At 42.3% G+C, this 26,600-nt stretch overlaps 1 protein-coding gene across 3 annotated transcripts; it reads left to right on the top strand.

The window, feature by feature from the left end:
• Nucleotides 1-26,600, top strand: LOC118211849 (NIPA-like protein 2). Of its 3 annotated transcripts, none has more exons than XM_035389375.1 (12): nt 1-74; nt 723-836; nt 11,210-11,278; nt 11,565-11,733; nt 16,153-16,212; nt 17,296-17,417; nt 18,968-19,064; nt 19,651-19,786; nt 21,067-21,155; nt 24,352-24,415; nt 24,517-24,611; nt 26,065-26,600. In XM_035389375.1, exons 2-12 carry the CDS (start codon nt 750-752, stop codon nt 26,181-26,183), a joined length of 1,107 nt encoding a protein of 368 aa, XP_035245266.1. In that variant the 5' UTR covers nt 1-74; nt 723-749; the 3' UTR covers nt 26,184-26,600. The 3 variants fall into 3 exon arrangements, with proteins under 3 accessions (XP_035245266.1, XP_035245275.1, XP_035245257.1); XM_035389384.1 differs by lacking the exon at nt 1-74 and adding an exon at nt 90-115; XM_035389366.1 differs by lacking the exon at nt 1-74 and having other exon boundaries at nt 150-836.

The following is a 26,600-nucleotide window of genomic DNA, read 5'->3' as shown; positions in this document are numbered from 1 at the left end:
TAATTAGCAGTTCAGCGAGATTTCTAGCTGCTGAATGGTGTGTGCTTTGTGAGGGCTGGAGTGAAAACCTACAGGTAGATATTCGAGAACGGGGTTGAGCACCCCTGCTTTAGGCGTAGGTTACTAAATTGTTTAAATGAAATGTCAATTGGGTTTGGCGCGATGAAACATTAACATGAAGCCAAAATATCAGTTAGGACACTAGTATATGTATATTAGACCAAATCAGCATATGTATCTAATGTGTATCTTAGGCGTCTGCGATATATATTAGTTCTCTTTTAAAGAAAAAGAAAACATTACATAGCCTAATAGCAACGGGAACTGCTTCTAACTGCGTTGAACTGCTCTGAGAAACAAAGGGCTACAGTGTGGCATTTGAATTAAAATAAAGGCTAGCCTATTGTTTCTCAGAACAGTTATCTTTACATTTGCAACTTGAAAACTTGACGTGTTATTTGCGGTAGTGAGTCTGGGAGGGAAAACTTAGCCTAATAGCTAGATCCGCCACACCTCTGTCCAGCGCGAACAGCGTGCCACCTGTTCACACCCTCCGATTCAAGACTGTAGTCACAGGAAGTCTGGCCAGTGAAACACGTCTATGGGAGCGCTTATTACTGTGTGTGGAGTTACTCCAACTTTCCAAAACTGTTAAAACAAGTACAAGCGAAGATGCTCTGTTTATGAGGCATCCTGAGTTTTCTGTCACTGTGTGGCGACAGTTTCTTCCACAGAAGCATCAGGAAAAGATGGCGAACTCGACTATAGAGAGCTTGTTTTATCAGAAACCGGCAAAGAACGCTACGCAGACGCCCGATGTCGATCGTTCGTACAAGGTAGGCATCAGCACTATTTTAACCTTTCAATGCTTTCGTGGGGTTTCGGGTCTGGGGAACGACAAATCAGAACGAATGCTAATACTTTAGCATAGTCGTAACATAGGCTAAAGTGCACGAAAAAACCTGGACGCAAAGCCTATGGTTAAAGTTTTAGGTGGACAGATGTTAAATAGGCTACGCAAGGTAGCGCTTTTGGTAGGCTATATGAAAGGACAACTCATGTCATTGGTAAAACTTTTAAACTTCTCTTTCACAGGAAATTTGTCTACTTTACTTGTGACTGTTAGTAAGACAGTCTGCTGACTGATTCTTATCTTGATGTAGGCTACTGACTTAACAGTTATTAGCCTAAACTCAATGAAAGGCTACACAAATCAAATCTAACAGCAAACAGTTTTAGTAGTGAGTGTGTGTAGCCAGTTCATTTAATAAATAGGGTGTAATAACCCGAATAAATCAATCAAGTAACGATATGTACGTATTATTTCGGCGTATTCAAGAATTTGTTTTGATTTTTATTCGTCTATACACTTATTGCGCTAGATATGGAAGGGTGTGCTGTTTGGTGCATTAGTGGATCATTATAATGCATTTGCTTTGATCTGTTATTGACCCATATGTGTGAAAATCTAAAAAGGATTCTTTGAGGAAATGTTGCGCATCCGCGGGGAAGTCCATTTCACTTCCTCTAGAGCCAAGATGTTTGCACTGGAAAAAGTTTCAGACGTAGGCTAACGTTCTACCCCTACAACATTTTTTGCACCGTTCCTATGTGAATTGGCTAGATAACGATGTGAAACTTGCAAGTGTATGAGAGATTCAAACTTTGGAAGGGCAGTAGCTGGAAGGCTGCAGCTATATATCCTTCAGTTTAGGCTTGGCATCGCAGATACCGAAACCTTCAGGTGTTATTGTAGCCTACACTTAGGGGCTGATGCGGGTATTCAGTTCTGTAGTCACGCAGCCCATGGTACATTGGTTTGAGAAGAATAAGAACCAAACTGTCAATAAAACGCCGCTTGCAGGGATGATTTCAGGAAGGTGACATTTTGTGCCCGCATACGACACGACGCTAATATGCCTACTCGTCGCTGGCCCGCCCCGAGCCAGCTCCACCAGACTGTAACAGCCACATAACTGTTGCTGGAGTTGGGTTTTCTGGTCACCACAGTACTTTTTTAAAACAGTTAAAGTGGTCTTCTATTAATGCAAGCAAGTGCAACGAGGTGTAAGGACTTGCCATCAACGAAACGATTATTGAGTAGGCTAACAAAACATTGCACCGTTTTCTTTTATTTTTTTACTTAAAATTATTTTTTAAAAATTCATTGAGTAAAGACTGGGTAAAGAAGAGTGAGCTTATTACTGAGACATTGCGATGTGAAGGAGTTAAGCATGAGCATTGAGCACCAGGGAGTTTAAGAATTTTAAATGTTTTTATTTAAAAAATAGTACTACTTTAGAAATAATTCCTCAAAATTGTAGGACTGCAAACATAGGTTTTATTCGAATTTGAATGCAGGACTTGATTTTTACATACTCATCATTTGATTGCTGAAGCTCAGCAGTGGTGTTCATCCTTAGTACTTATTAGAAAGGGCGACTACCTGGTAAAACCAGATTGCTACTGGAAGTGCTGTGGGAACTAAGTTGGGTTGATTTGTGAGGGAAGGGGGAAGCGTTTCTCCTTGACCATGTAGGAAGTGGACATTCTCTGTGTAACAGAATTGGGGCTGCTGTGTCACTCGCATGCCTTTGAACATTCCATTGCACTAATGGATTCCACGGCAGGGATCGGGTGTTAGTCCAAATGGCTTTCAGTCTGACCACCTAAATGCCCTCTGACATCCGATTGGCTCAATCAGGTATCATAATTATTCATTGTGCAGTTTATCGTCTCTGCTTTCCCTTGCATTCCTTAACTGACTTGTTTTACTAGGTTTCTGGTCTCGGTGCAGTAAAATAATAACAAGTTCTTACTTGACCTTGCTTATTTCATAATTAAGTACTTTATCAAATTCAAGTCTAAGTTTCATCCCAGTGTTTCTCAGTGGCATATTCTAACTTGGCTTGTATTTCTTATATAATTGTTCACGCCCCTTCATATTTCAGTTGATCTTGGATTTATTACTTTTACAGATTTCTCCAGATTGCTGTGGTAGCCTATCTGGTGCCACAGTAACCCCCACAGTATGACTGTGTGGCCCTCTTGCCTGCACAGAACCACGTCTATGGATAATCCAAGGGATTTCACTGACTGTATCCCAAACCCTACCCAAGCCTGGGGGTTGTTTTGGGCTGTATCATAGCTGTGGGCTAAAGCAGCCATTGTTTGCTGAAGGCAGGACTGCTACCCATTGCAGACACCTCCCAAAGGCCACCTTGAATTCTAGCAGAGGCAGAGCCTATTCTTTGGTATGACTTGGATTAAAGACACAACGTCCTGTTCTGTGTCACAGGGGACATTGTAAACACCCCACAGACACTTTTATTTTTCTGTTATTGAACCAGGCACTTCCCTCTACCTCATAACCATACGTCCCTCTGGTTTGCGCACCATCTGTTTTGATATGAACATTTGATATGAATAATATATGTATCATAATCTTCCTTCTGGAACATTCCTATATCTTCTTGAAGTCTTCTCTCCTTAAATAATGCATTTCTGTGTTCTCGTCCTCATCCTCGTCCCTCTCTTCTGGCCTAGATTCTCTCTGTGCGTTGGTTTGGTAGGGGAATGTCCCAACCCCCCTGGCTTTTAAGACAATAGAGCAAGAATGCCGGGCGAAGCCTGATTGGAGAAGGCAGGAGAAAGAGAGCACTGTGGTGATGAACAGCTGCACGCCCTGATTCAGCTAAACGCTGAACCAGTCGTCCCTGCATCGCCTGTGCATCGCCCCATCCCAGCCACAGATCACTATTGTCACTCTGTACAAAGGGATGCCCTGTCCCCCACACCACCTCCTCGAGGAATGTGGAAGAGAACACTTTCTGCCTCAACACTGGCCATGGGTTTCTCTCTCAGTCCTCCGATGGCACCGAAGCTGCCTGTTTAAATACACCGTTTAAAATCTTTTGAAATTAGAAACGTATGTCCTCTATGGCCAGAATGAAGGTGCTTCACCAGTCTTGCCATTGTCTGTGGCCAGTCAGCCAATTGCTGTGCCTTGTTCAGCAAAGTGAAAGGATCACTGTAAATAGGAGGAGTCATTTACATTTACGCATGTATTCATTTTGTACACACTTTTATACAGAGGAGGCTACATTAGCCTATATGCAAGCAGTTGAGGAAAATGACCCTCAGTATAGATACAAAATTAGTCTGACACTAGCAAAATGGCATGTAATCATGAATGATTTGATGAACCTATTGACATGCACAAAGGCACAATGGAGCAGACGAACAATAACAAGTCAGTGCTATAACATCCGATACAACGCACAGTATTGAACACTCTGACTGATGTTGGCAGATCTTGGGTGGTGTAATGTGTAATGGGTCACATGAAGAGCAGGAGGAAAAAAACTGAAGAGCGAGAGTGAGACAGGAAATGGAGAGGAAAGCAGAAGGAAGGAGATGAAGATGGATGCCAGGTGTGCTGAAGTAGCAGACTGATGTCAAGGACACGGTTGAGATGAGGGGAAAGTAGGAGATTAAGAAGGCTAAGAAAAAAACTAGGCAGGGCTTCAGGAAAATTAAACTTATAAATCTTCTGACATCACAGCCAATCAAATTTGTTTGGACACTCCTATTTCCATTTTTCTTTTTTTAATTAATGTTTATTTTTTAATGATTGTTCATTCATTAATTTTCTTTAGTTTTTATCAACGTCATATGCCTTAGTTAAATTACAAGGTTTGGCAGTTAAATATAGTAAAAAAACAAATTTCACCTGATTCATTGGTTTCTAATATATATGGTGTTTCCAGTGTCTGTAAGGGCACCCTACAAACACATTAGTTTGCCCAGTGATGTTTGAAGAGGTGAAATCACCCGCACCTGGACAGGCCTGGTGTCTCCTCTTCATTATCAGATTCCATATCCAGACTAACCAGAGCAGTTAGATGTCACTGGGAGCTGTGAGTCATAGGTAACTGCATTAAGGATCCTCTCCTGCTGTCCACACAGCTGACTGGGGAAAGCTTGGGTAAACAGTAGGCTTGTAGCCAAGCGTGAACGATGAATCAAATGTCGTTTATGTCATGGCCCTTAATGTCATTCTGGATTATTGGCTTCTTGTTTCTTTGACTTGCACACTGACATTTTGTCTGTTATTGCTGGGTGTATATCACCATATATAAAACTGGCAATAACAGACATTTTCATGTAAGTGCAGTGTTATAAATGTATGTTTTTACTATATTGTGTGAGTTTATGATCAAGTAAAAATGATGTATGAATATACATAAATATTACATTTTGTTTTTCGTTGCTAATTTGTCCTGATACTCCTTTGTATTCTCTGCTACAGTGTAGTAACTGTAAATGACAGTGGAAGAAAGAGTTGATTTCCTAAAAGACCCTTTACACATTCAGATGTTCATCCTCTGCACTCCTCCTGTGCTCCAGTGCTGTGCTACCACACAGATTAGCCTGTAAGAATCTGTGATGGCTATACGCAACATTCATTGTCGTTGGTCATACCTCTTTTCAGAACATGAACCAAATTTCAATGTTTAGATATTAGCGGGCTGACTTTTCAGACTAAGGAGTTGAGTAACTGTTGAGTTTAAAGCGTATGTGGTTTCCCCAGCAGTGCAGTAAGCCCAAATGGAAGGGCCCTTTGTCCCCAATTAAATTTCTGCACGCACAGAAATCGGATTTCACTTTCCGTTGAGCAGTCCATCCTGGCTGCAAATTAAACTATTCTTTTCATCCGGGCAAAAGGGGTTTTGCAGACTTGATAATATGAACTGAAATGGTAAATCATGAATCTGTTATACGGATGCTGCTTCAAAAGGGAATTCACCATGCGAGTTAATTTGCGGTCTGTTACAGACGTTACATTTATTTGGCAGACGTTTTATCCAAAGCGATGTACAATAAGTGCATACCGAAGGCCAGTGGCCAGACATGCCAGTAGGAAGTGGTGAGCTTTGTATTGGTTGTGGTAATTCAACAACATGTGATGTAACATGCTAATGCAGTGCGTCTGCCTCATTCTAGGAAGAGGCTCCTTAAGTTAAGGTTCCATCGCTCAGAGAGTGTAGGCAATGCATGCTTTTATGTAGAATGGTAGATCATACTGTGGAATATGCATGACCTGTTGTATTTAAATAGAATCTGTACTGTTGTGGTGAGAATGCACTTTTGTACATCACTTTGGATAAAAGTGTCTGCTAAATAAATGTAATGTAATGAAATGTCTGCAGAGAAATACTGAGCGATGCATTTAGATGGAAACCAGCTTTACCAGCTAGAGCTAGGTTTGTAAAACATGGTAGCTGGTAGTTGGTAGCTGGTAACCGTGTAGCGTTTGGTTTGGAACAACAGCTGGTAGCTGGTGGCCTAGCTAGAGCTAGGTAGAACAGCTGGAGTTGCAGTCAAGTACATTCCTCAAGCACATCTCAATAACAGTCAAGACAACTGCACCACTATACTTATTTGGAAAAAGGTCTGAAATGCAAAAGTAGCCATTTCTCTCCAAACTTCTAGCCTACAGGCATAAAACTCTAAAATGCACAGAGCTCTGGCTAAGTATATGAAGATATGCAACTCAAGATTTGATTCAATTCAATACTAAGAAATGTTAATGAAATGTGATTCATTGAACCCAATTGACAAGAAAGGTACAAAACGAATGCATGTGTCTTTATGACCAGATTGACTGATAATAGCATAACCGGATCTATGACTTCATGGTATACTTCTGATGTGATCATAGTATGAATTTTATGCTGTACCATATTTCCAAATATGACCTTATGCTCTGTAAATTTAATATGTTGGCATAAGTACCACTAAATTGACTTTTAAATTTATGTGTCTGGCAATACAATTGAAATGCAAAGCCTAAACTGTCATGTACATATTTTGTACCACCAAATATAATTAAGATCCCCCTTTAATTTGGCAAACAAATGTTCTAAGTCTAAATGAAAAACTAACTTTACACTGAATGCTTGTATTCAACCTAGGGAAACAACCTTAAATCTACTTACAGTCTTCAACTTATTGATGAACTTAATGTGAATTTGCCAAATTCAGATTCTTCACTCATGAGCTTCAGAAATCTGGTTTGCCAGCAATCCAGCTGGTCCATCACAAACCAAACTGACCATGCTGGTTCGTCAGTTCGACAAAGCTTGTCTACCAGCTCAGTCCAGCTGAACCAGGCTGGTACACCAGCTCATTCCAGCGCAACCAGCTACATTTTTAGGCTGATCTTAACTGTAATTTTCAGCAGAGTACACCCCTCTGTCTTTGTACTGCATATGTGTAATGTGAGGATTTGACATACTGGAAGCTGCTAAGCAAACGGCTGAAGATTTAATGTTCAATGCCTTTCCAACAGTCAGGCAAGATTGCCAGCAGTAAGTTCACCCTCGCTGTGTGTTTGCATTTCAGTGTTGGCTGTTTTGACTACTTCCTGGTGAAGGAAGATAACAGTTCAGTACTGTGACTCCTCCGCTGTCCCTCTTCAACGGACATGGCAATTTCTGAAATGTGAACGCTTCATATGGCCAACCAGGTTAAGTCACGAAAACTGATCCTATAAAATCACAGAGCATTCATCTTAACCAGTCTAAAATCTGTTTAGTTATTTCATTTTCATATTTTGACATTTTATTTTCTTGATAATTTTGTTTTTTGGTCAACATAAGTAGTTGTACAGGGCCAGTCTTGTCACTGTAATTGATTGTTGGTTTGTCATTGTGCCCTCTCATACTGCCAATTCAGGTTGCACAGTGTCTGTTTTTGTGCTTTGAATCATTGTTTGGGCATTGTGCACATTTTTATGTCCTTTACTTGTGAGTTCAGTGCAGCTCTCATACAAGTTTGGTGTAGATTTGAAATGAAAAACTAAAAGGATATTCCCTAACACATAACACAATAAACTTCCGCATTCCCAAAGTCTTAATTTCTAATATCTCCCCTAATATGATCCATGCAAATACACACATGTCCTTATCTAAAAGTCCTGATCTAAAGTCAGGTCCCTTTCCTGAGCCCCGGCACTATAAAGCCCAAGAAGGCTATCGATTGTGTTTTGGCTGCCAGGGTGTGCACCTGATAAATGGAGGTCTTCTGTTCTCATGAATCATGGATCCAGATGTTGCCTGACCTGCATTGCCCCCTGAAAGACTGCTGGAAGGGCTACTTGTGAAATCCTTTATCGATGACCATATTCCTGCGCGTTTAATCTTACTGTCTCAAGGTTTCATCACTCACACACTTTCAGTGTTGCTCTGAAACCATGTTATTTTTCTAAGTGCTGTTATCTGTGCTTTACATTTATAGTGAGTCAGAGTGTTGATTTCCCACTGCCACTGCGATAAGGCTTTCAGGCAAACTCTGCTGTCATTTGTCACTTCTTGCAAGTCACGTGGCAGGAATTGGGTTATCGTTATTATTGTAGAAGTCATTTTGTACTTCTTCAAAGCATCTTGTGCCTGAGCCAAAAATAATGAACACAACATTCTAACTTTAATTGCTAAACAATTCGAGTAATTAAAACAACACGGTAAACAGTGATTTGAAACGAAAGAGTCATTTAATTCGCTGAAACATTTTTGTCTGCACGATTCTGCTAAAACTTCTAAACGCTTCTGGTAAACTGTTGTTTAAAAATATGTATCAGGGGTTCTGTTCTTGGTGTGAGAGGCTTGAATGAGTAGATTGGTTTTCTGTGTCAGGCTTCTGCAGAAGCAATCAAAACAGAATTATATTTTGTTGAACCATTTGACCACCCTCAAATGGTTTGCTTCATATTGTCCTGACCGATCCCCCAGGCGGCCTGGAGGGGATGGGTCTTCTCCCTCCACTCACTGTTGCCCGGTGTGCCACATGGGTCAGCGTTTGGCTCCTCTTCTCTCTTGCACTAAATCACTTGGTCCACTTATAAGTTATTTGCGCCTGTAACATGTCATATCATTGCTATGCTGAGGACACTTGACTGTCTAATTTTCTCCTCCTAACACCCAAGTTCAGGTACATATCTCTGCATTGTCTGGCTCACACTGCAGTCTGGTTGTCCACCCACCACCTGAAGCTCAACCTGGGGATGACAGAACTTTTTTCCCTGCAGGCAAAGGGTTCCCCATAGATTGATGCTTCAGTCACTGTCTGTGACTCTGCAATGTCTTTTTGCCACTCAAATAAGAACCTTGGTGTGACCTTGTACGACCAGCTGACCTTCTCAGGACACATTACAGCACCAACCCTGTCCTGCAGGTTCTCCCTTCACAATATTTGGAACAATCCACCGTACCTCAGTCAAGAGGCTCTGCAGCTACTTGTCCAAGTCCACACAATCTCTTATCTGGACTATTACGCTTCCTTGCTGGCTAGCTTACTGACCTTTGCCATCAGACCACTGAAACTGGGCCAGAATGCTGCTGTCTACCTGGTATTCAGCCCACCTGATTTCACACCGCTATGCCCCTTTTTGAACACCCTTCGCTGTCTTTCAGTGGCTGCCTACATTCAGCTCCGATCTCTCACAGTGGCATACCAAGCTGTGAATTGTTCTGCAAGTTCCTGTCTAGAGACGGTGATTACACTGTGCACTCCGACCAGCCTCCTGCCTGCAGCATCTTCTCACCATTTGGCTGTCCCATCACCTCGAGCACCTGGCAGCCACTCCATATGACCCCAAGTTCTTCCCCAAACAGTCAGGAAGGCAGAGTTACCTGCCATTTTCTGCAGTTGTCTGAAAAGCCTACCTTTTCAAACTACATGTTTCTACTTCTAAAAAAGGCAAAAAAACAACCCTTCTCTCTTCGTTTCTCAAGTACTGCAGCATGCACCAATTATTTAATTGTAACTCTCTGTATCCAGCTCAAGTGCCTTTGCTTACCATGCGAAATGCACTTTTCAAAGTTGGCTAAAAGCATTTGCTAAATGATTCAATTGTATGTTGTACATCTTTGTAGTATGAAGTCAGGATAATGAAATCAGACCTGCAATAAATACTGTATTAAAACGAGCACTATGTACGCGTGGTTATATTTCATTTAGGTCCCACTTTGACAGGAGTGGCCGGTTTGTGACCTTGTTGCGTCAGTTGCGCTGATGTTTACACAGCATGCAGCTTGATTGTGTGCTTGATTTGCTAGCAGGGGCAGATCTTGGCTGTAACAAGGCCCATAAAGGATTCTATATTTTAACTGTCAGAATAGCCTGGAATAGAGCAGGTCTGAGATATGACTGTCATTCCAAACCCTGTGGTTCATTATGCAGGTTCATGCCAACTTTATACAAACAAGGAGTCAGGTAATTTATTGGATACTTTAAAGCAGGTCAGGTTGTTGGTGAAGCCATCTTCACTGTTGAATGATGACTTCTGACTGCTGTGGAGAAATGCTTTTCTGAAGCACAGATTGTTTTTCTTGGAAAAAAGTAACTGCATTTATGGTCAGAATTCTAGGAATTTTAGAACCACTTCTGAATATGAATTTGTTTGATTAAGAAATAATTCATAGTAGTTGTTTGACAGTCAGTTGATTAATAAATATGGCCTGTCCATGGTATAGGGTCTGCTCACTTTGGCCTGGGAAACACACAGTATTCCTCCGTTAGACAGTCTGTGCCACAGCAGCGAGCGATATGCAGAGGTTGTATGCTTGTAGAGGGTTCTGTGATGCCTCTGGAGATGGCTCACTGCTGGGTGGTGGATGGCAGCTTGTGAGACACCAATATGAGGGCCGGTGTGTCAGCCCTGTGTCTGTAATGGAGTTCACAGATGTCACTGAATGTGTGAATGTCAGCTACAGAAAGTGACATCCCTGACCTCCCTGGTGAAGCAATCAGAGTGCCGTTAGGTCCCTCGATGTGGGACCTTAGTCTTCAGTTCAGTGGGCTAATTGTACCTGTTGTACAGAGTAGATGGCAAGTGCCACAGTTTGAAATTTTCGGCAGACTACCTGTGGTTGTATCTCCTGCCAAAATGCCCAAAAGGAAAGGTGTGAAAGGGGTGAGGTTTCACGGGTTACTGCTATGCAGCTTGGATCAAGGGCACGGAACTAATGTTTCACTCCTCTGCTTGTGCTCACTTAGTCCTCATGGGGGGAGAGACGACTGGAAAAAAATGTTCTGATTTCTCCTCTTATGTGAAAAGATAAAAATAGCACAAAGTCAGGGAAGGCTCTGAGTCTCTGAAGGAGGGGCACACGTCTTTCGAGTTGCTCACTTACGTTTTGTGTTGCAGGCGTATCTCGTGGGGATTATCATCGCCATATGTGGGAATTTTCTGATCAGCATCTCCTTGAATATCCAGGTAACTTAACATGCATCATTAAAGGCCTGCGACTGCTTTTCTACTCTTTCAAATCCAAAATGAACACCCTGCAGTAATGTGAGGCAGAAACTCTACTAACCAGAGGCTTAACATGTAGGTTTGTATGCATTAATGTATAAGGGTGTCCATCAAGTGGATAAATAATCTATTTTTTATTGCTAATGTAATATAAGTTCAATTAAAATAATTAAATTCATATTCCATGTGAGGAACAAGTAAAATATATATACAAATATAACCCAATCAAATCCTTTCCTTTTCACAGAAGTACACCCATGTGCGGCAGTCCCAGACGGGCTCCAAGCCCTACTACACCTGTTTCCTCTGGTGGTGTGGCATCGGCCTCATGGGTGTGGGCGAGCTGGGCAACTTTGCGGCCTACGGCTTCGCCCCAGCCTCGCTCATCGCCCCACTGGGCTGCGTGTCCGTCATTGGTAAGGCAGTCGGTCCCCTCCTCCAGCTACTCCACCTCCTCCACTCAGCTGATTGGCCTGTCACGCCCTATTGTGGGAGGACATCACTGAGGCTGTTTCAGAGTTTTAACTCACCCATTCTGAATAAACATTAAGACAGCTGGTTAAATATTTAACTACAGTTAAGGGCTTACACTCTCTCTCCCTCTCTCTCTCTCTCTCCCTCTCTCCCCCTCCTTCCCTCCCTCCTCTGTTGATCTTTTAGTTTTGGTTGTGACTCATGTGCATTTATGTCAGAAGATGAGCTTCATGTGGAGATTGTTGAGTCTGATGTACGCAATGTGCAGAAACCAAGCCCAAGCAGAAATCCTGATTCTTTGCCTGTAAGGTTCAGATAGACGTGACCCGCGACAAAAAGAATTACAGCAATTTTGCATGTCACATTTGAAGTCACATGTTGGAATTTCTGTGACAACCTCGTGTTCCTTACAGTCATAAAGAGTGCTCTATGTGGTGTGTTAGCAGTGTTTGTGGTGTACTTATTACACATGGGTCAGTTAGACCGTGAGGATTCCTAGATTTATGCACTGCCAGACTGGAATAGATGGATTTGCAGAATAACAGTTCTGCTCAGCATGATTAGGGGATGACTCCATAACAACCTGCCTCCTAGACGGGGGCAGGGAGCAGTGACATCACCTCCATGCCCCACCCCTAAAGAGGGGAGTGCTTCTGTTGTAGTACCGTAGTTACAACAATCCAGTACATAACTGTGCTGGTGAGTTTAAAAAAATTTCTAATATGGAGAACTTACTGAGTGTTTTATGTTGGACACTTGCATCAGTGCAAGCTGAGGAGCATCTGGGTGGCTCATCCATGGCCGTGTTTGTCAGATTGCTGTGTCTGGTTTCAAATCTGGACCGTGTCATTGACAGGGCATGTAGTAATTGGCCTTAGCACTACCCAGGGAAGGGAGGGACCTCAGTCAGCAGGATGTCTGTGTCTCATGATGCATCAGTGGCTACCCCCCCCCCCCCCGGTCATTTGGACACCCGTAATCTGCCTGCACAAACTGCGCAAGGCCTTCTCTGACTCTTAATCGGCGGACGTCACGTGTTGCAGGGAGGGCGCGGTTTGTCAGCTCTCTTGCGAATTGACAGAGGTGGTTGCGGCGATGAGCACAAACACTCCTGAAGTAGACATTCCGAATTGTGAGAAATGGCGTGAACGGTAAGAAAATAAAGCTTGGAGTTAAAGGCTCTCTGAGAGAGCATGGGAGATGTGTCCGGTAGTATTTTGGCGCAGTGGGGATTAGGCCTTGAGCCTGGTGGACTGACACAACGAAGCTCCTCGGAGAGCAGTCGTGCCCCGACCGAACACGCAGGTCCCCCTGAATGGCGTTACCCGTGCCAGCTGTGTTTCCCCAGCCTGGCTCTAACTGTAGGCTGCTTCAGAGCCGTTTGGTCTCTCTGCAGCTTGCCACTTTGAATGAAACGCACTATGCGGCCATGGAAGGTGTACTGCAGTTTGATTTTATTGTGACGGCCATGTGCTTTCTGGAGTGTATCAACTCCACAACAGGGACTAGCAGACCTGAAGACTTCTGCACATCACATTGCATTACAGTCATTTAGCAGACAGTCTTATCCAGAGCGATGAACTGTAGCAGAGAACATCAGTGTTACCCTCAAGAATTAAAAAAAATGTCACCACAAAGGCACAGAGGCCCATTTGTAATCACCAAGTGTAATATTTACCTAACAATTGTCAATATGTATAGTAAGAAAAGAGGATACAATTATACAGATAACCTATCTTAGACAGCTATGTCTATAACATTTTCCAAAAGGGGCCAGAACAGACATCATCCATTGACAAAATAAGGTAAAAATGGCTTATGGATTTACAGTCATGAAAAAAGGTTTGTCAGCCATTTCAAAGATGATACAATTTCTCTCTCATGGTGATCTTCCTGATGTGAACATTTTGCACGTACATGAATAATTGATAAACTGTTATTGCATAGTGTAGATTGCTGTGAAGAGGAAAAAATGTGTGAGAGCTTCTAGGGCTTGAAATATCAAAGTGGTGCTCTTTCGCAGAGAGGAAAATCAAATCAACAATTAGGATAATTTGTAATAAGGCAGAGGGAGATAAACAGAGATAAAGGCCGCCATACATGATTCTGTTGTTTAATCAAATGATAGCAGCCTGTCCCAGCACCAAAGCACTCAGAACCAGAGATTTGACGTTAAAAGCTGTTATTCTACGGGTACAACATACCACAACATTTTAGCAGCCAGTGTGTTTGGTTAACAAGCTTTCTTCACCAGGGAGCAAAACGCTGTACAGAGGCAGCCAATTATAACCATGATAAAAAAAAATACCTAGGCCCTGATTTAGCATGTGCAAAACCTTTTAGCACATGGAAAACCAATAACATGAATAATTAAATGATTAGATTGTGTTATTAGTTTTGAGTGCACTAAAATGTTTTGCACGTCCTAAAGGTCTTCGTAAATCAGGCCCCTATCGCGCTCAATCAATGAAGCATTCAGTGCACTCACACGCAAACATCTGAATCTCAGAGTTTTCCACATGCAGTGTTCCATATGAAAATGAATTTGTACGCCAGTTGCACCTGGTTTGTGAAACTCTGATAAAACTGTCAAACTAGGCTTTCCAGATCATATATGAATTAAGATGCAGCAATTACATTGCATATTTCTAGTCTCAAATGTTTTCAGAAACATATTTTAGTGGACCGTTTAGGTGGAATATGAGAGTTTATGAACAGGCTGCCACATTTCTCCGGTTTGAAAAACATTGGGCCTAAAATCAATCTAGATAATCAGATGCTGGCAGTGTTCCATCGTATTAAAAAGTCCGTAGACAAACTTATGGGCAGCTGCAATTTTCCAGCTGGATATGTTGACTGACATCTATGTGTCGTAGTAGTTCCTCCAAAGAGGTACTCTAATGTCATGACTGGGGTGGTGCCAGAGCAGAATGCAGAAAGAATCTTTCAAAAGGTAGAGGGCAGCACAAACATTTTCTACCATTTTTCTGTCAAATTATATTATTTCAGAAATGTTGAAATGACGGCATGGCTTAAAATGTCTCATTATAAAGTAGGCATACAGACATGTTTACAGGTTTTAAAAAAGTGATCTAGGGTGTAATGGCCCTTTAAAGCAAAGTGTCACTAGTGCAATCTGGGTCCTGCAGTAGCAGGTGTGACCAGTAGTCTATGGTAGTGGGAGTCTACAGTAGTAGGAGCACTGGCTGTACCTTGCAGGGGGTTTATGGGAAGGTTATTGCTTCATTAACTCCTCCAGACCTCATACCAGGTGGCCACAGACTCCCAGTTGCCATCATTGGGAGATCCTCCGCTCTGATCAACTGTCCTGCAGTGCTGAATGTGTCCTTTAGCGTTTAAAATAGCCGCTGGCTTGCAGCTGAGTGCGTCACGCACTGTTCTCAGAATGACTGCGTGTGACATAAAAAAAAAAATGCATTTAACCTTTTTTTAAGCAGGGTGTCCTACTGAGACCAGGGATCTCTTTTGCAGAGGAGCCCTGCAAACCATACAAGTTCAGACAAGCCTTATAAATATAAAGTGTCTGAACAGGCCTACATAGGGAAGAATTACACATAGGAAGAAAGTTTGTGTGCATGAACACACACACACGCACACATATTTGCAGGGACTTGAGGGACCATTTCTAAATAAGGAATGAAATTGGGGAGGAATCTTGATGAGCTGCTTAATGTTCATTTGGTGATCAGTGGAGAGGGCTGTATTTGACATTCGTGCTATCGGCATAAGCTGTTGTGCATCTGATATACTTCAGGCCATCACATCACCTCCAATCTAATGACGCTGTATAAACTTCAGAGTAATGTAATGGTGATATCAATCTCAGTGACTATCTAATCGATGCATTGAAACCCATGTGTGACTCTAATGAATGAATGAACAATTAAAATTCAGGTAAAAAGACTTAATGATATGCCATTATATCCTACGGCTTAAATGCTGCTTGATCTTCACTTGTTGCTCAAATCAATTTCCCTTTTCAGGCTCAAATACACTCATTACTTTCTGTTTAGAAGGCAGCTAAAGCTCAACAGTGTCTGAGAACAGCCTCTGTTTGTGTTTGGAGGAGGCCTCTGCACCTTTAGAGCAATCTGTATATATGTCTGCGTGCGTGTGTGCGTGCTGAGTGAACATTTGTGTGCTTATTCCGGTTTGTGTGTGTGCGCGCGCGCATGTGTGCTCGTGTGCACATACATTTGTGTGCTTGTTCATGCGTGTTTATGTGTGCGTGCGTGAAGGTGTGCATGCATGTGTGTTTGTAAGCGTGTGTGTATGTATGTACATGTCTGTTGCACTGAGATGCCATGACTGTAGCATGCCTGTGTCTCCCTGTTTCTCAGCCAGCGCTGTGATCTCTGTGGTGTTCCTCAAAGAGACCTTACGGGCCTCTGATGTCCTGGGTAAGTTCTCCATTCAGAGCCTCGTATGCCAGCTCACATCTGTTATTAGCCTGGTGAAAGCAAGGCAGTGCAGTACAGAGCATTAAACCCACCAGCTCTTTTGGACATAGACTTTATAACCAGTCACATAAATTCAATGAAGGCCATTTGAAGGTGCAAGTGGCCGTTTACATTACATTGCGTTACATTTATTTGGCAGATGCTTTTATCCAAAGCGACGTACAATAAGTGCACACCAAAGGTCATTTAAACACAAACTGTGAGACATAGAGAAGTGGTTTAATAGTGAGAGCTGTGGCAAGTATGCCACGCTTTCACAAACAGCCCTCTGAGAATCTGACTAGTGTCTACGCTGGCATGTTCCTGGCATTCCTGTCACTGCTGCAGATGGTATGTTGAGCATGCCTTCAGATCTCTCAAGATCTCACCGTCTGGATTCAGAAACCCTTACTCTGTACCACCCAGGGTTTTTTTTAAAGGTTTTTAAAAGAAAAGATTTTTGAAGAAAGTTTGAATATTTAATGTGAACGTGGAGTCTGATTCGCCATTGCACACTTCAGAATACAGCAGAGACAATCGCTCTCTGTGTGTGAAAGGGTCTGTTGTCTGCAGTGAGGCAGTGTATTACCGCATGTAGGCTTGTGTGCAATGCGCCAGTGCTTCCCAAGCTGTGGGTTGTTGGGACCGTGGTGGGGGGGGGGTGTGGGAGGGTCTGTTAATTATACCTTTCACATGACTGTCAAATTAAACACTACTCTAGCCACATTCACAGCAGCTTTTAACATGTATGTGAAGTTGCTTTGACATGGTTTTTACATTTTGTTTTCCTTTTTTGTTTTTCTTGGCAATCGTTTTATATAAATATAAGCCGTATCATTTTTTTTACTGTGTATGAAAGGTACTGTTATTATTACTATAATAATGATAATAATAGTCGTTATGTAATCCCATATTGGCACATTTTAATGAGTGCTGGGTGATTCACTGAGGGGGTCATGGGCTGTGAAGGAGCGTGACTCACAGCGCTGTACTGCGCAGGCCTGCGCACCGCTGCTCCTCTCACGTTTGCGCTTGTGTGTCCAGGCGGAGCTCTTGCTGTGACGGGGACGTACCTCTTGGTGACCTTCGCCCCCCACACCTCCCAGCACGTCACGGCACACCTGGTCCAGAGATACTCCGTCAGCTGGCAGTTCCTCACCTACCTTGTATGTGCATCACAGGGGTGGGGTGGGGTGGGGTGGGGGAATCTGTTTTCAGTGTCTGTCAGGATGCGTTCAATCCTGTGTTGAGCTGTAACACAGAACAGAAACAGGCGGGTGGAGGTGAATTGGTAAACCTTCTCTTTGAGCAAACAGCATGGCTGAGCTTTGTGTGATGGCTATTCAGTCGTTAATGACTTCCTGGATTGTGACCAGGCTCTAAATTACTTTGACCCGCTGGTCAATTAGAAACCTGATAGTTCTGTGGTTTATGTCAGAGTAAAATCAATGCCATTCCCACAAGTTAAGTAGCATCTGTTGGTGCCAGGTGTGTTGGTTGCGGTTTCCATAGGTTGGGTGGCAGGGGTTAAAAGCAGTGTGGCTTTATCGGTGTGGCCTGATCCAATCTCTTGCTGTCTCAGGCTGTCTAGTATGTGGAGGAGAGAAGCCCTCCTTGTTTCACACTGAATTGCTCTTCAGTGATTTTGGTTTGTAAGCCAGACTTCTGTATCTGTGCTACAGGCTCTGCTCCACACACAAGGCAGCGGTGGTCCTGAGCACCCCCACATAGGAATGGCGCGCGGAGCGGCGGCCTCTCCTAGTCCGCTCTACGGGCTTTCTGGCACCCGCTAACGTGCCTGCAGAGAGATTTAGTAATGTGATTCTCAAACGTGCACGTCGGTTTAGGAGACACGCTTAACTCTCAGCGAGTCCTCCAGCCCGTCGTCCGTCTTCCCTCAGACAGTTACAAGGGACGGGATTTAGAGGAGGGGAGAATATCGCCACAGGCAGCTCACCACCCAGGATCATCACTGGAGCGTGCTGGGACCCCGTTCAGCACCAGCGCGATCGATAGCTCCCGTTTGATTTATCGCTGTTTGAAGAAATCGGACCGTGTTCTTATTCCTGTTAAGGATAACGGCTCCCAGTCTATCTTAAATTGATTTCTCATTTCACAGTAAATCTGCCGTTATTGAGCGCCGCGCGTAACTAAGGAATATATACACCCAGTACCCCGCCAGACCCCAGATTCGATAACGAGAGCAGCAGTCGTTTAACGGCGAGCTGGACAAAATAAAAACGCAGACTTGTTGCGTTTCGTCGAGATTAGAGAGCGATGGCGGCCGCTTCCTGTAACCCGATTCGGCTGCACAGCGGCTCTCGATTCAGCGGGGCCCGGGGTGTCATCTGGAGATTTGGGGCTTGATTACGGGTGAATCCGCCAAGGAGGCTTTCTGACACTTTCATTAACCGTCGCGAGCCGCGTATCATTTCATCTCCTCTCCATCTGCGCCGGTCATTCGTTTCAATTATAGGACAATGCCTGCTGCTCACTTTGCTATTCTGATAAGGCCGCCATGTGTTTTGTATGAATATAGAATAGGCTTTTAATATACTTCTTTTTAGCATATTCAGGCAGGAAGGCAGAACGCAATAAACAGGTTGGTTGTGTAATGAATTACTCGCGGGGGGAAATTCATTTCTGTGCCAAGGAACAGAACAGAGTGTTTTTGGGTCGTGCTTCACTTTTTCTTTTTTCCCTTTGTCTCTTTCAGACTATAGAGATTATTGTGTTCTGTGTTCTACTCTACTTGTACAAGAGGAGGAACTTGAAACACATTGTGGTGGTGCTAATGCTGGTGGCTCTGCTTGGTAAGGCTGAACAGTCTTTCCCTACCTGCCCAGCCTCTACAATGATGACCAATGAGGATATTGAAAGTTTAATTTTAATTTATGCATTTATTTATTTTACCCGCAAACAACTTTGGATCTGTTTTTAGGTGTTCTGATTTTGTGGTGATTTAGGTGTTCTAGCTTGTTATTTTCTCACTGACAGGTTGCTTTGGAAGGAAAATATTCAGATCAGAGGTTGAAACTTGATATATAGACGTAGTATATTGTGTACCTGGAGTTTAAGCAGCTCTTGGGTTTGCTGTCTTGGGGGGGGTTCTTTCTCTGGAGGTGGCCAGTATTTTTACACATAATTTGCGAGATCTAAATGTTAGCCAGAAGTGTGAAATCCTGTGTGAGGCACTGCAGTGGCCTCAGCAGTGTTCTGTAATATCCTGTCAGGTGACCCTGAATAAGTTTATTTCTGGCAGAGTCATGTTACAGTGTAATTTGCTATGTAAGATGGTTGAGGCTAAAGCACAGTTTGGAGAGTTCATGCTGAGCTCTAGATCATGTGGTCACAGGGCGAACGCAGTGCGGTCTCACTGTCTCACGATGTCCTCCGCAGCCTCGCTGACGGTCATTTCGGTCAAGGCCGTGTCCGGGATGATCACGGAGTCGGTGAAGGGAAGCCTCCAGCTCACGTACCCCATCTTTTACGTCATGGCTGTGGTGATGGTGGCGTCCTGTGGGTTCCAGATCAAGTGAGTGTGGAGTCTGGCGCTTGGAGCCGTGGGGTTTCTGTGGGCCCCGCTGATGTGGGCGAGCAGAGGCTCCAGTCTCCTGTGAGAAACGCCTTTACAAACCCATTACTTTTGTGTGCACTTCATTAACTCAGCCAGCAAACTGAATCATTCTGTGCTGACATGTAAACCCTTTCCTCCACTAGCTAGGCCTGTATTTTAATTTAGCCATATCAGAATGTGGATTTTCCAGTTTTGTTTTGATGTGTCCAGTGGAAACATGAGTCTAAGTCAGCAGTTGGGAAAATGTGAACTGGTCATAAAGTAAAATTGAAGTGAATGCAAGTGAATGCAAATGGTTAAACCAAACTTATTCACACTGAACTCTCCCCGCTTTTCAGCTGCATCAAAAAATGTTCTTAAGTGTTAGCGACTAGGTCATTATGGACTGTGACATCACTTGTTGCCACAAAAAAGGCAACAGGTGCTGGGTGTTCACATTGCTGGGTGTGCTGAAGAGTGACGTTTTACAGTAAAAGTGATTTTTAGCAATCCAAGGTAAATTTGCTGCAACTTCATAGTGAAATCATAGCTTGTGAAACCCAACAGGAATGTTTTAAATAGTGTATTTAAGGTGAAACTTGTTTCTTGTCTCTTCTTTGGCTTCCTGTGTGAATTCAGGACATGGATTTAGTCTCTTCTGCTTCTCTAAAGCAACTTGGCATTTAGATTGCCCTTCGTTAGATTATTGGCTGTTTTACTCATAATTACCTCTGGTCATTAGCAGCTCTACCATTACGCTCTGGCTTGTTTTTCTAAGCAAAACAAACGTGACCTAAGATAATTAGCAGCACTGATTCCATTGGCTTTCCCTGGTTTTGTTTTCGATAGAGTGCGGTTGCTAATGCTGTCCTGATTAACTGCACTGTTGAGTCGCACTAGTTCAATATGCTGCTGTGGCGCACTGCTGTTATTGCCTGTGTGAGCTGTGCAAAGGGTATCCTCATTTAAGGACACTGACACACTCGCGTGAAGTGATATGATGTGCTGTTTGTTAAATGTTGCACATTCTGTGTTCCTGCTCAATTTTTGTGCATTTAGCATTGGTAAATATAAAAATACTAAACTACAATTTTCAGATTACACCTTTTTAAACATTGTGAGAGAAATTCATGTGGACAATGTATTGCATTAAAGCAATATTTAAAAGATATATGTTATACATAAACATGAATGTTGATTGTTAAATACAACATTTAATTTATTCAATTTACATTTGATTCCCATGCCCCTCCTCTCAGATTCCTGAACCAAGCCATGAAGATGTTTGATGCGACAGAGGTTGTGCCCATCAACTTTGTGTTCTTCACTGCTAGTGCGATTGTTGCAGGTAGGATTATCTACAGTGCCATCTGAGAGTTATGAGGTATTTGACAGCTATGCTTGGGTTGTGTACATTACATGAGTGGTAACTCATTGTCGGTAACAATTCTGCTGGTTTCTTGTATGAGAAAAAGACGCACGCTTCAGAAAGCACATAACCCACAACCTCCCATCCTAGGACCCAAAAGGGATCATTAACAGAGAAGTGGCATACCCCTTGGGTCATAGAGACCCAGAGGAAACACGAGAGAGTAAATGAGTGGTTCCAGAGATGGAACCGTGGGGAACACTGTTACTAAGGAGCACCGCCTCACTACAGTGTGTAGTTATAGACTCACTGATGAGGGTAAGATGGAAGAAGAAGTGAGGCAAACACATTTAGCAGTGCTGATTCACAGCCAGGTCATGTAGGATTCTCTTTCTAGAATATTCTCCTTCTCAAGTCTAAGGATGAGAGCAGCCATTGTTTCAGACCTGATAGTGACAGTGATCCTGCAAGAAAAGAAAATTTCAGTGCGTTTCATTTTTATTCATTTATTTATTTTAAAGTTTTGCTTGTCATCTCAACACCAAAATGGTAAAACCAAAGAGTAAAACTGAATAATAAAATAAAACGAATAATTTTGTTGGATTTGTTATGCTTAATTTTCTTCATTAAGTGAACCAGCAGCTGATGATCTAAGTGCTTGGCTTGGAACATACACTGATAGGCAATCAGGAATGTATGATGGTGCTAAACCATTAAGAGCTTTGTAAACTAGTAAAAGTACTAAAAAAATCAGTCCTAAAAGATACCAGGAGCCAGTGCAAGGAGGCCAGAACAGGAGTGATGTATTCAGATTTCCTTGTTTTTGTTAATTCTGCCAGCAGTATTTTGTGCAAGTTGTATCTATCAATCAACTTCTTTTTCAGTTCTGTCAAGAGTGCATTGCAGTAATTTCGGCATCTAAAAACAAATCCATGTGTCAGCTTTTTAGAATTTTTCAAAGAGAGGAAAGGCCTGACACATACTATATTTCACAAGTGGAAAAAAGCAGTCTTGTTTACAGTCAATGTGAGGCTTGAAACTTGGTTCAGTCAACTATGACACCAAGATTTCTCACTTCTGATTTGACTTTAGCAGCTAGATATCCAAGTTTGGTATTTCAATGAGAAAAAAAATCAGTTTCTCATTAAATTTGAGAAAGTTATTGCTCAACCAATTGACAATGGCAGCTAAACGGCTCATCAAATGCGTTATGGCATCAGGGTCATTTGGTGAAACAGAGATATATAGCTGCATGTCATCTGTATATGTGTGAAAATTTACACCATATTTACAAATGATTTTACACAATGGAAGCATGTATAAGGAGAACAAGTGTGGGCCAAGAATTGGTCCTTGTGGAACGCCACATGTACTTCCATGTACACAGTCACCTAAACTAACAACATTTTCTCCTAGTTATATATGATTCAAACCAGTCTAATGCATTAGCAGTGAGACCTAACCAGTGTTTAAGATGATGTATAAGAATACTATGGTCTGGTGTCAAAAGCTGTCCCAGATCTAATAGAATAAGAACGGACAAATTATTTGCATCCACATTTGATCTTAGATCATTCAGGACATTCACCAATGATTTACTTTAAATCCATCCTGGAATTTTTCCTGATGCTGTTATTAAGTGATCAATAAGTTGTTTCAAGGCTGCCTTTTCTAGAATTTCACTCATGAAAGGTAAATGGGAGATGGGTTTATAATTATTGATTATATTGAGTGGTACAGTTTATTTTTCTTAAGAAGAGCTTTAACTTCAGCCTGTTTTAAATCCTGTGCCAAAATGCCTGATGATAAAGAACCATTGACTATATCTAGGACATCGTTAGCTAAACAAATCAAAAACATATTTAAAAAGACCGGTCGGAATTGGGTTAAGGGAGCGTGTGGAGGATTTCGGTGTTTCTGCAATGCTGCAGAGTATACTATCATTTGTTCTGCAGAAGGAGGTCATGTTATTAGGTGGCCTACAAGAGGGTAAATCAGGTTGTTCTCCGGGAGTTTGGGAAATACAGGATCGAATAGTATGGATTTTCTCATTGAAGAATACAGCAAATTCTTCACAGTTTGATGGAGATGCCAGGCAAAATCAGTCCACCGACCGCGTAGGATGACTCTAGAGTTACTGCCACTATCACTGATACTTTTAGAAAAGTGTAAATTTCTACCAATATACAAAGTCCTGTTGTATGTTGGAATATGGCTCTTAGGGCTTTAGGGTTGCAGATAGGGGGTGATGGGGTACAGGGGTAATGTGACGTGGAGGTTTAGGACTATAGGATAGCCGATAGGGGATGATGGGTGTACAGGGATGGTGTGACAGGGAGTTTTCAAGCTTTAGGGTAGCAGATAGGGGGTATTTGGGGTACAGGAGTGTAACAGAGTGTTTCTCTGTTACATGAGGCTTTGTTATGAGCTGAAACATCAGGAAACTTCTCTCAAACTCACAGCAGCCATTGTGTCAGGGCAGCAGGTCCTTTTGTTCTGATGAATCTAAATATACCGTTCAAATGACTCACTTGACAGCAAATAAATGCTGGCATTATAATAATTTTTTGCAGTTAACATATAAGCAGCAGCAGCAGGAGCAATTTATCCTTTTTTAATAAGTACAGCTGTACTTGTGGGAGCAAGTAATCGCCATTGGCTGCCATGACTCACTCTGATGATCGCAGATAAACCAGCACCCTTTCATCTGAGGGGCAAGATGCACATTTCTCCCCCTGTGGGAAAAGAGGCGGTGCTGTCGCTTTTAAACCACGTGTAACGTTTGCTCTTCCCCAGGGTAATGCTTTCATGTCCATGTTTTTAATGTGGGATCGTAAGGCAGCGGTGCTCAGTGTGTTCAAATAGGCCGTCCCAGTCAGTGTGTCAGTGTCCACACCATGAGTCTGAAAAATCCTAAATGGTCAATTTATCTTCAGGCAAATAGCTGCGAGAGAGCAAGAAGGAAACATTAAGCGAGCGTTTAGCATTCCATTGCTGTGCTTAAAGACACGGAAGCTGCACTGCGCAAAAATCAGCTAATATGTCAAAACCGTATTGTGTATGCATCCCAGGCCTGCTATTCTCCTCAGAACTGACACTCAGCCCCACCAGCTTATTGTGGATATTGTAGTCTTTGCTCCTGTTCTCACAATTGGTTTTTGCTGACCTTTTGCAGGCATTGTGTTTTATCAGGAATTCTACGGTTTGGCTCTGCTGAACATCTTCATGTTTCTTTTTGGGTGAGTATTCATTTCACAAGATCACAGCGCTGTTAACCCTACAGAGTTGAAATGATCTGCCCGTGTATTTATTTAGTCGCTTTTTGTTTGAACTGCTTCAGGTGTCTGCTGTCCTTCCTTGGAGTATTTCTGATTGCGAGGAACAGGCCGAAAGTCAAGACCGAGCAGCCTTTCATTGACATGGGACAAGTGCCCGGTGGGTATTTACTCAACAAGGTTTCCTGACATTTGACCTTTGAAAGGATACCTTGGCTGGTGCAGGAAAATGCCAGATAAATGAACCGTGTTCATTTATGAACCGTGTTCATGTAAATATTAAACCTACAGAAACCAATGCAATATATTTATTGATCGGCTTTGTGAAGGATTGGCATGTGCATGCTACTTGAACTGTCAAATGTGTTGACCTTATGATGAAAAGTACATATCAAATGATAAGGTCATGTATTAAATTTTCTGCAGAATTAAACCTGAAGGAAGAAAATATGGAAGCATCTATTGATCATGCTTACATAAGTACATCAGTTAAAGCTCTTGAGAACTGGGGTTGGTTTCCCATTTACTAATGCTCATTAGAATATTTTGTCCCGGCCAATTTATTCAAATAGATGGGGTCAGCGGCTTCTCCATCAGGCTTGTATTTATGTCTAGTAATAGCCAATATTTCACATAACAAGCTGAGAGGAGCCATCCAAGCCAGTTTCATTCATTTTGTAGCTTTGTGTTGTCATGCTACACTGTTCTAGACGAAACTTTCCCCACACGACCCTTCACGGTGTGAACACTGTTCATGTTGCGCATTATTAAGAAATCCTTCCTGTCCTTTTGATATAGCTTTCAAATCTAAATCTTTCTAATCCTTTTAATGTAGTTAAACACAGCACGTGGTTCACTATTCGTGCTTTGGAATGACCTTTGCCTTTGCATTCAGATTTAATGGAATGTGAACAGAATGGCATAGTTTATAGAAAAGCCAGTTTATATGCAGTATAGCAGGTCATTATAGTGAAAGACAACATGGTCAATGACTTGCCATTTTCATGCAGCCTATAAATTTAAAAGGAACATTCAAGGAGGTTATTTGGCTAATTATGCAAAATAGACCAAAGGGATGTCACCTTCACACAGTTCTGCCTCATAACAAATGAGCTTTCATGCTTGTTGTATAATTTAGAGGACTAGCATAAACAGATTTGTCATGGTCCAGGATGTATCCAGAGGACATGTTTTCAGTTTTTTAATGAAATTAATGGAAATCCTAAATACTGCACAGGCGTTAATTTTTTTTTTTTGCCCTAGTTTTAGTTTTTATACATAAGGTTGCCCAATTTTCCTTTGTAGAGATTTATATTACAAAGGCAAAAACGTGCATCAATTCTGTTTCTGAAAAAAGGCAGGACAAAAAAACTAAAGGAATAAAACAACATGCATGTCTAGCTGACAGACATTGCATTAAATTGGCTTAGTGGCATTTCCAGCATTAGGACTTTTCTGAGCTTAAGGTTGTGTAAGTGAACATTTTTGCACTCATTATGCTAAAGAACACCTCCAAATGTGGCTGCTCTCCTTGTTTCAGTTCTGTGTCCTATGGTCATTGTGATTGGTTCTTGAACAGCCCCTAGTAACCAATGCTGTTCTCCGCTGCACAGGAAGGAGATGCACTGATAAAGTGCAGCCCGAAGCCAAACACATAACGTATGGATCTCTGGCAGCCAAAATATTACACCTGGACAAAAAGGGCGAGCAGCAGGAGGAGACTTCAACATGAGACTCAATCCACGCAGCTGTTTGGACAAACCGTCCGTATCCACGGATACGCACACGCGCGGATGGTCAAGTTCCTGGTGTACATCCACGGAGAGAACTTCATCCGAGTCTGACCCAACGGAAATTCCTTACTGAGGGACAGTAGACATACTACGTGTTTACAGGTCTGTAACAAGCCAAAAAGGTGGGAATCCCACCAAAGCGCAAGGACTTTGTCATATTTATTACTTGAAAGGACAGCGAGGCTTGACTTTAACATGTAGCTTCAACTGATGCGTAATTCACACGAACTGTGTTTTCAGGTGAAATGGCACAATGCTTATTACTGTTGTGTGTATGGCATACTAAATGCAAAGAGTTAAATTATGCAAATGTACATTAACAAGATATTACCAATAAACTTATTACTGTAGATTCA

The sequence above is a fragment of the Anguilla anguilla genome, chromosome 1, assembly GCF_013347855.1.
Source record: "Anguilla anguilla isolate fAngAng1 chromosome 1, fAngAng1.pri, whole genome shotgun sequence".
Taxonomy (NCBI): domain Eukaryota; kingdom Metazoa; phylum Chordata; class Actinopteri; order Anguilliformes; family Anguillidae; genus Anguilla; species Anguilla anguilla.
Note: the sequence above shows the minus strand (reverse complement) of the source record. Positions and strands in the feature narration are given on the sequence as shown.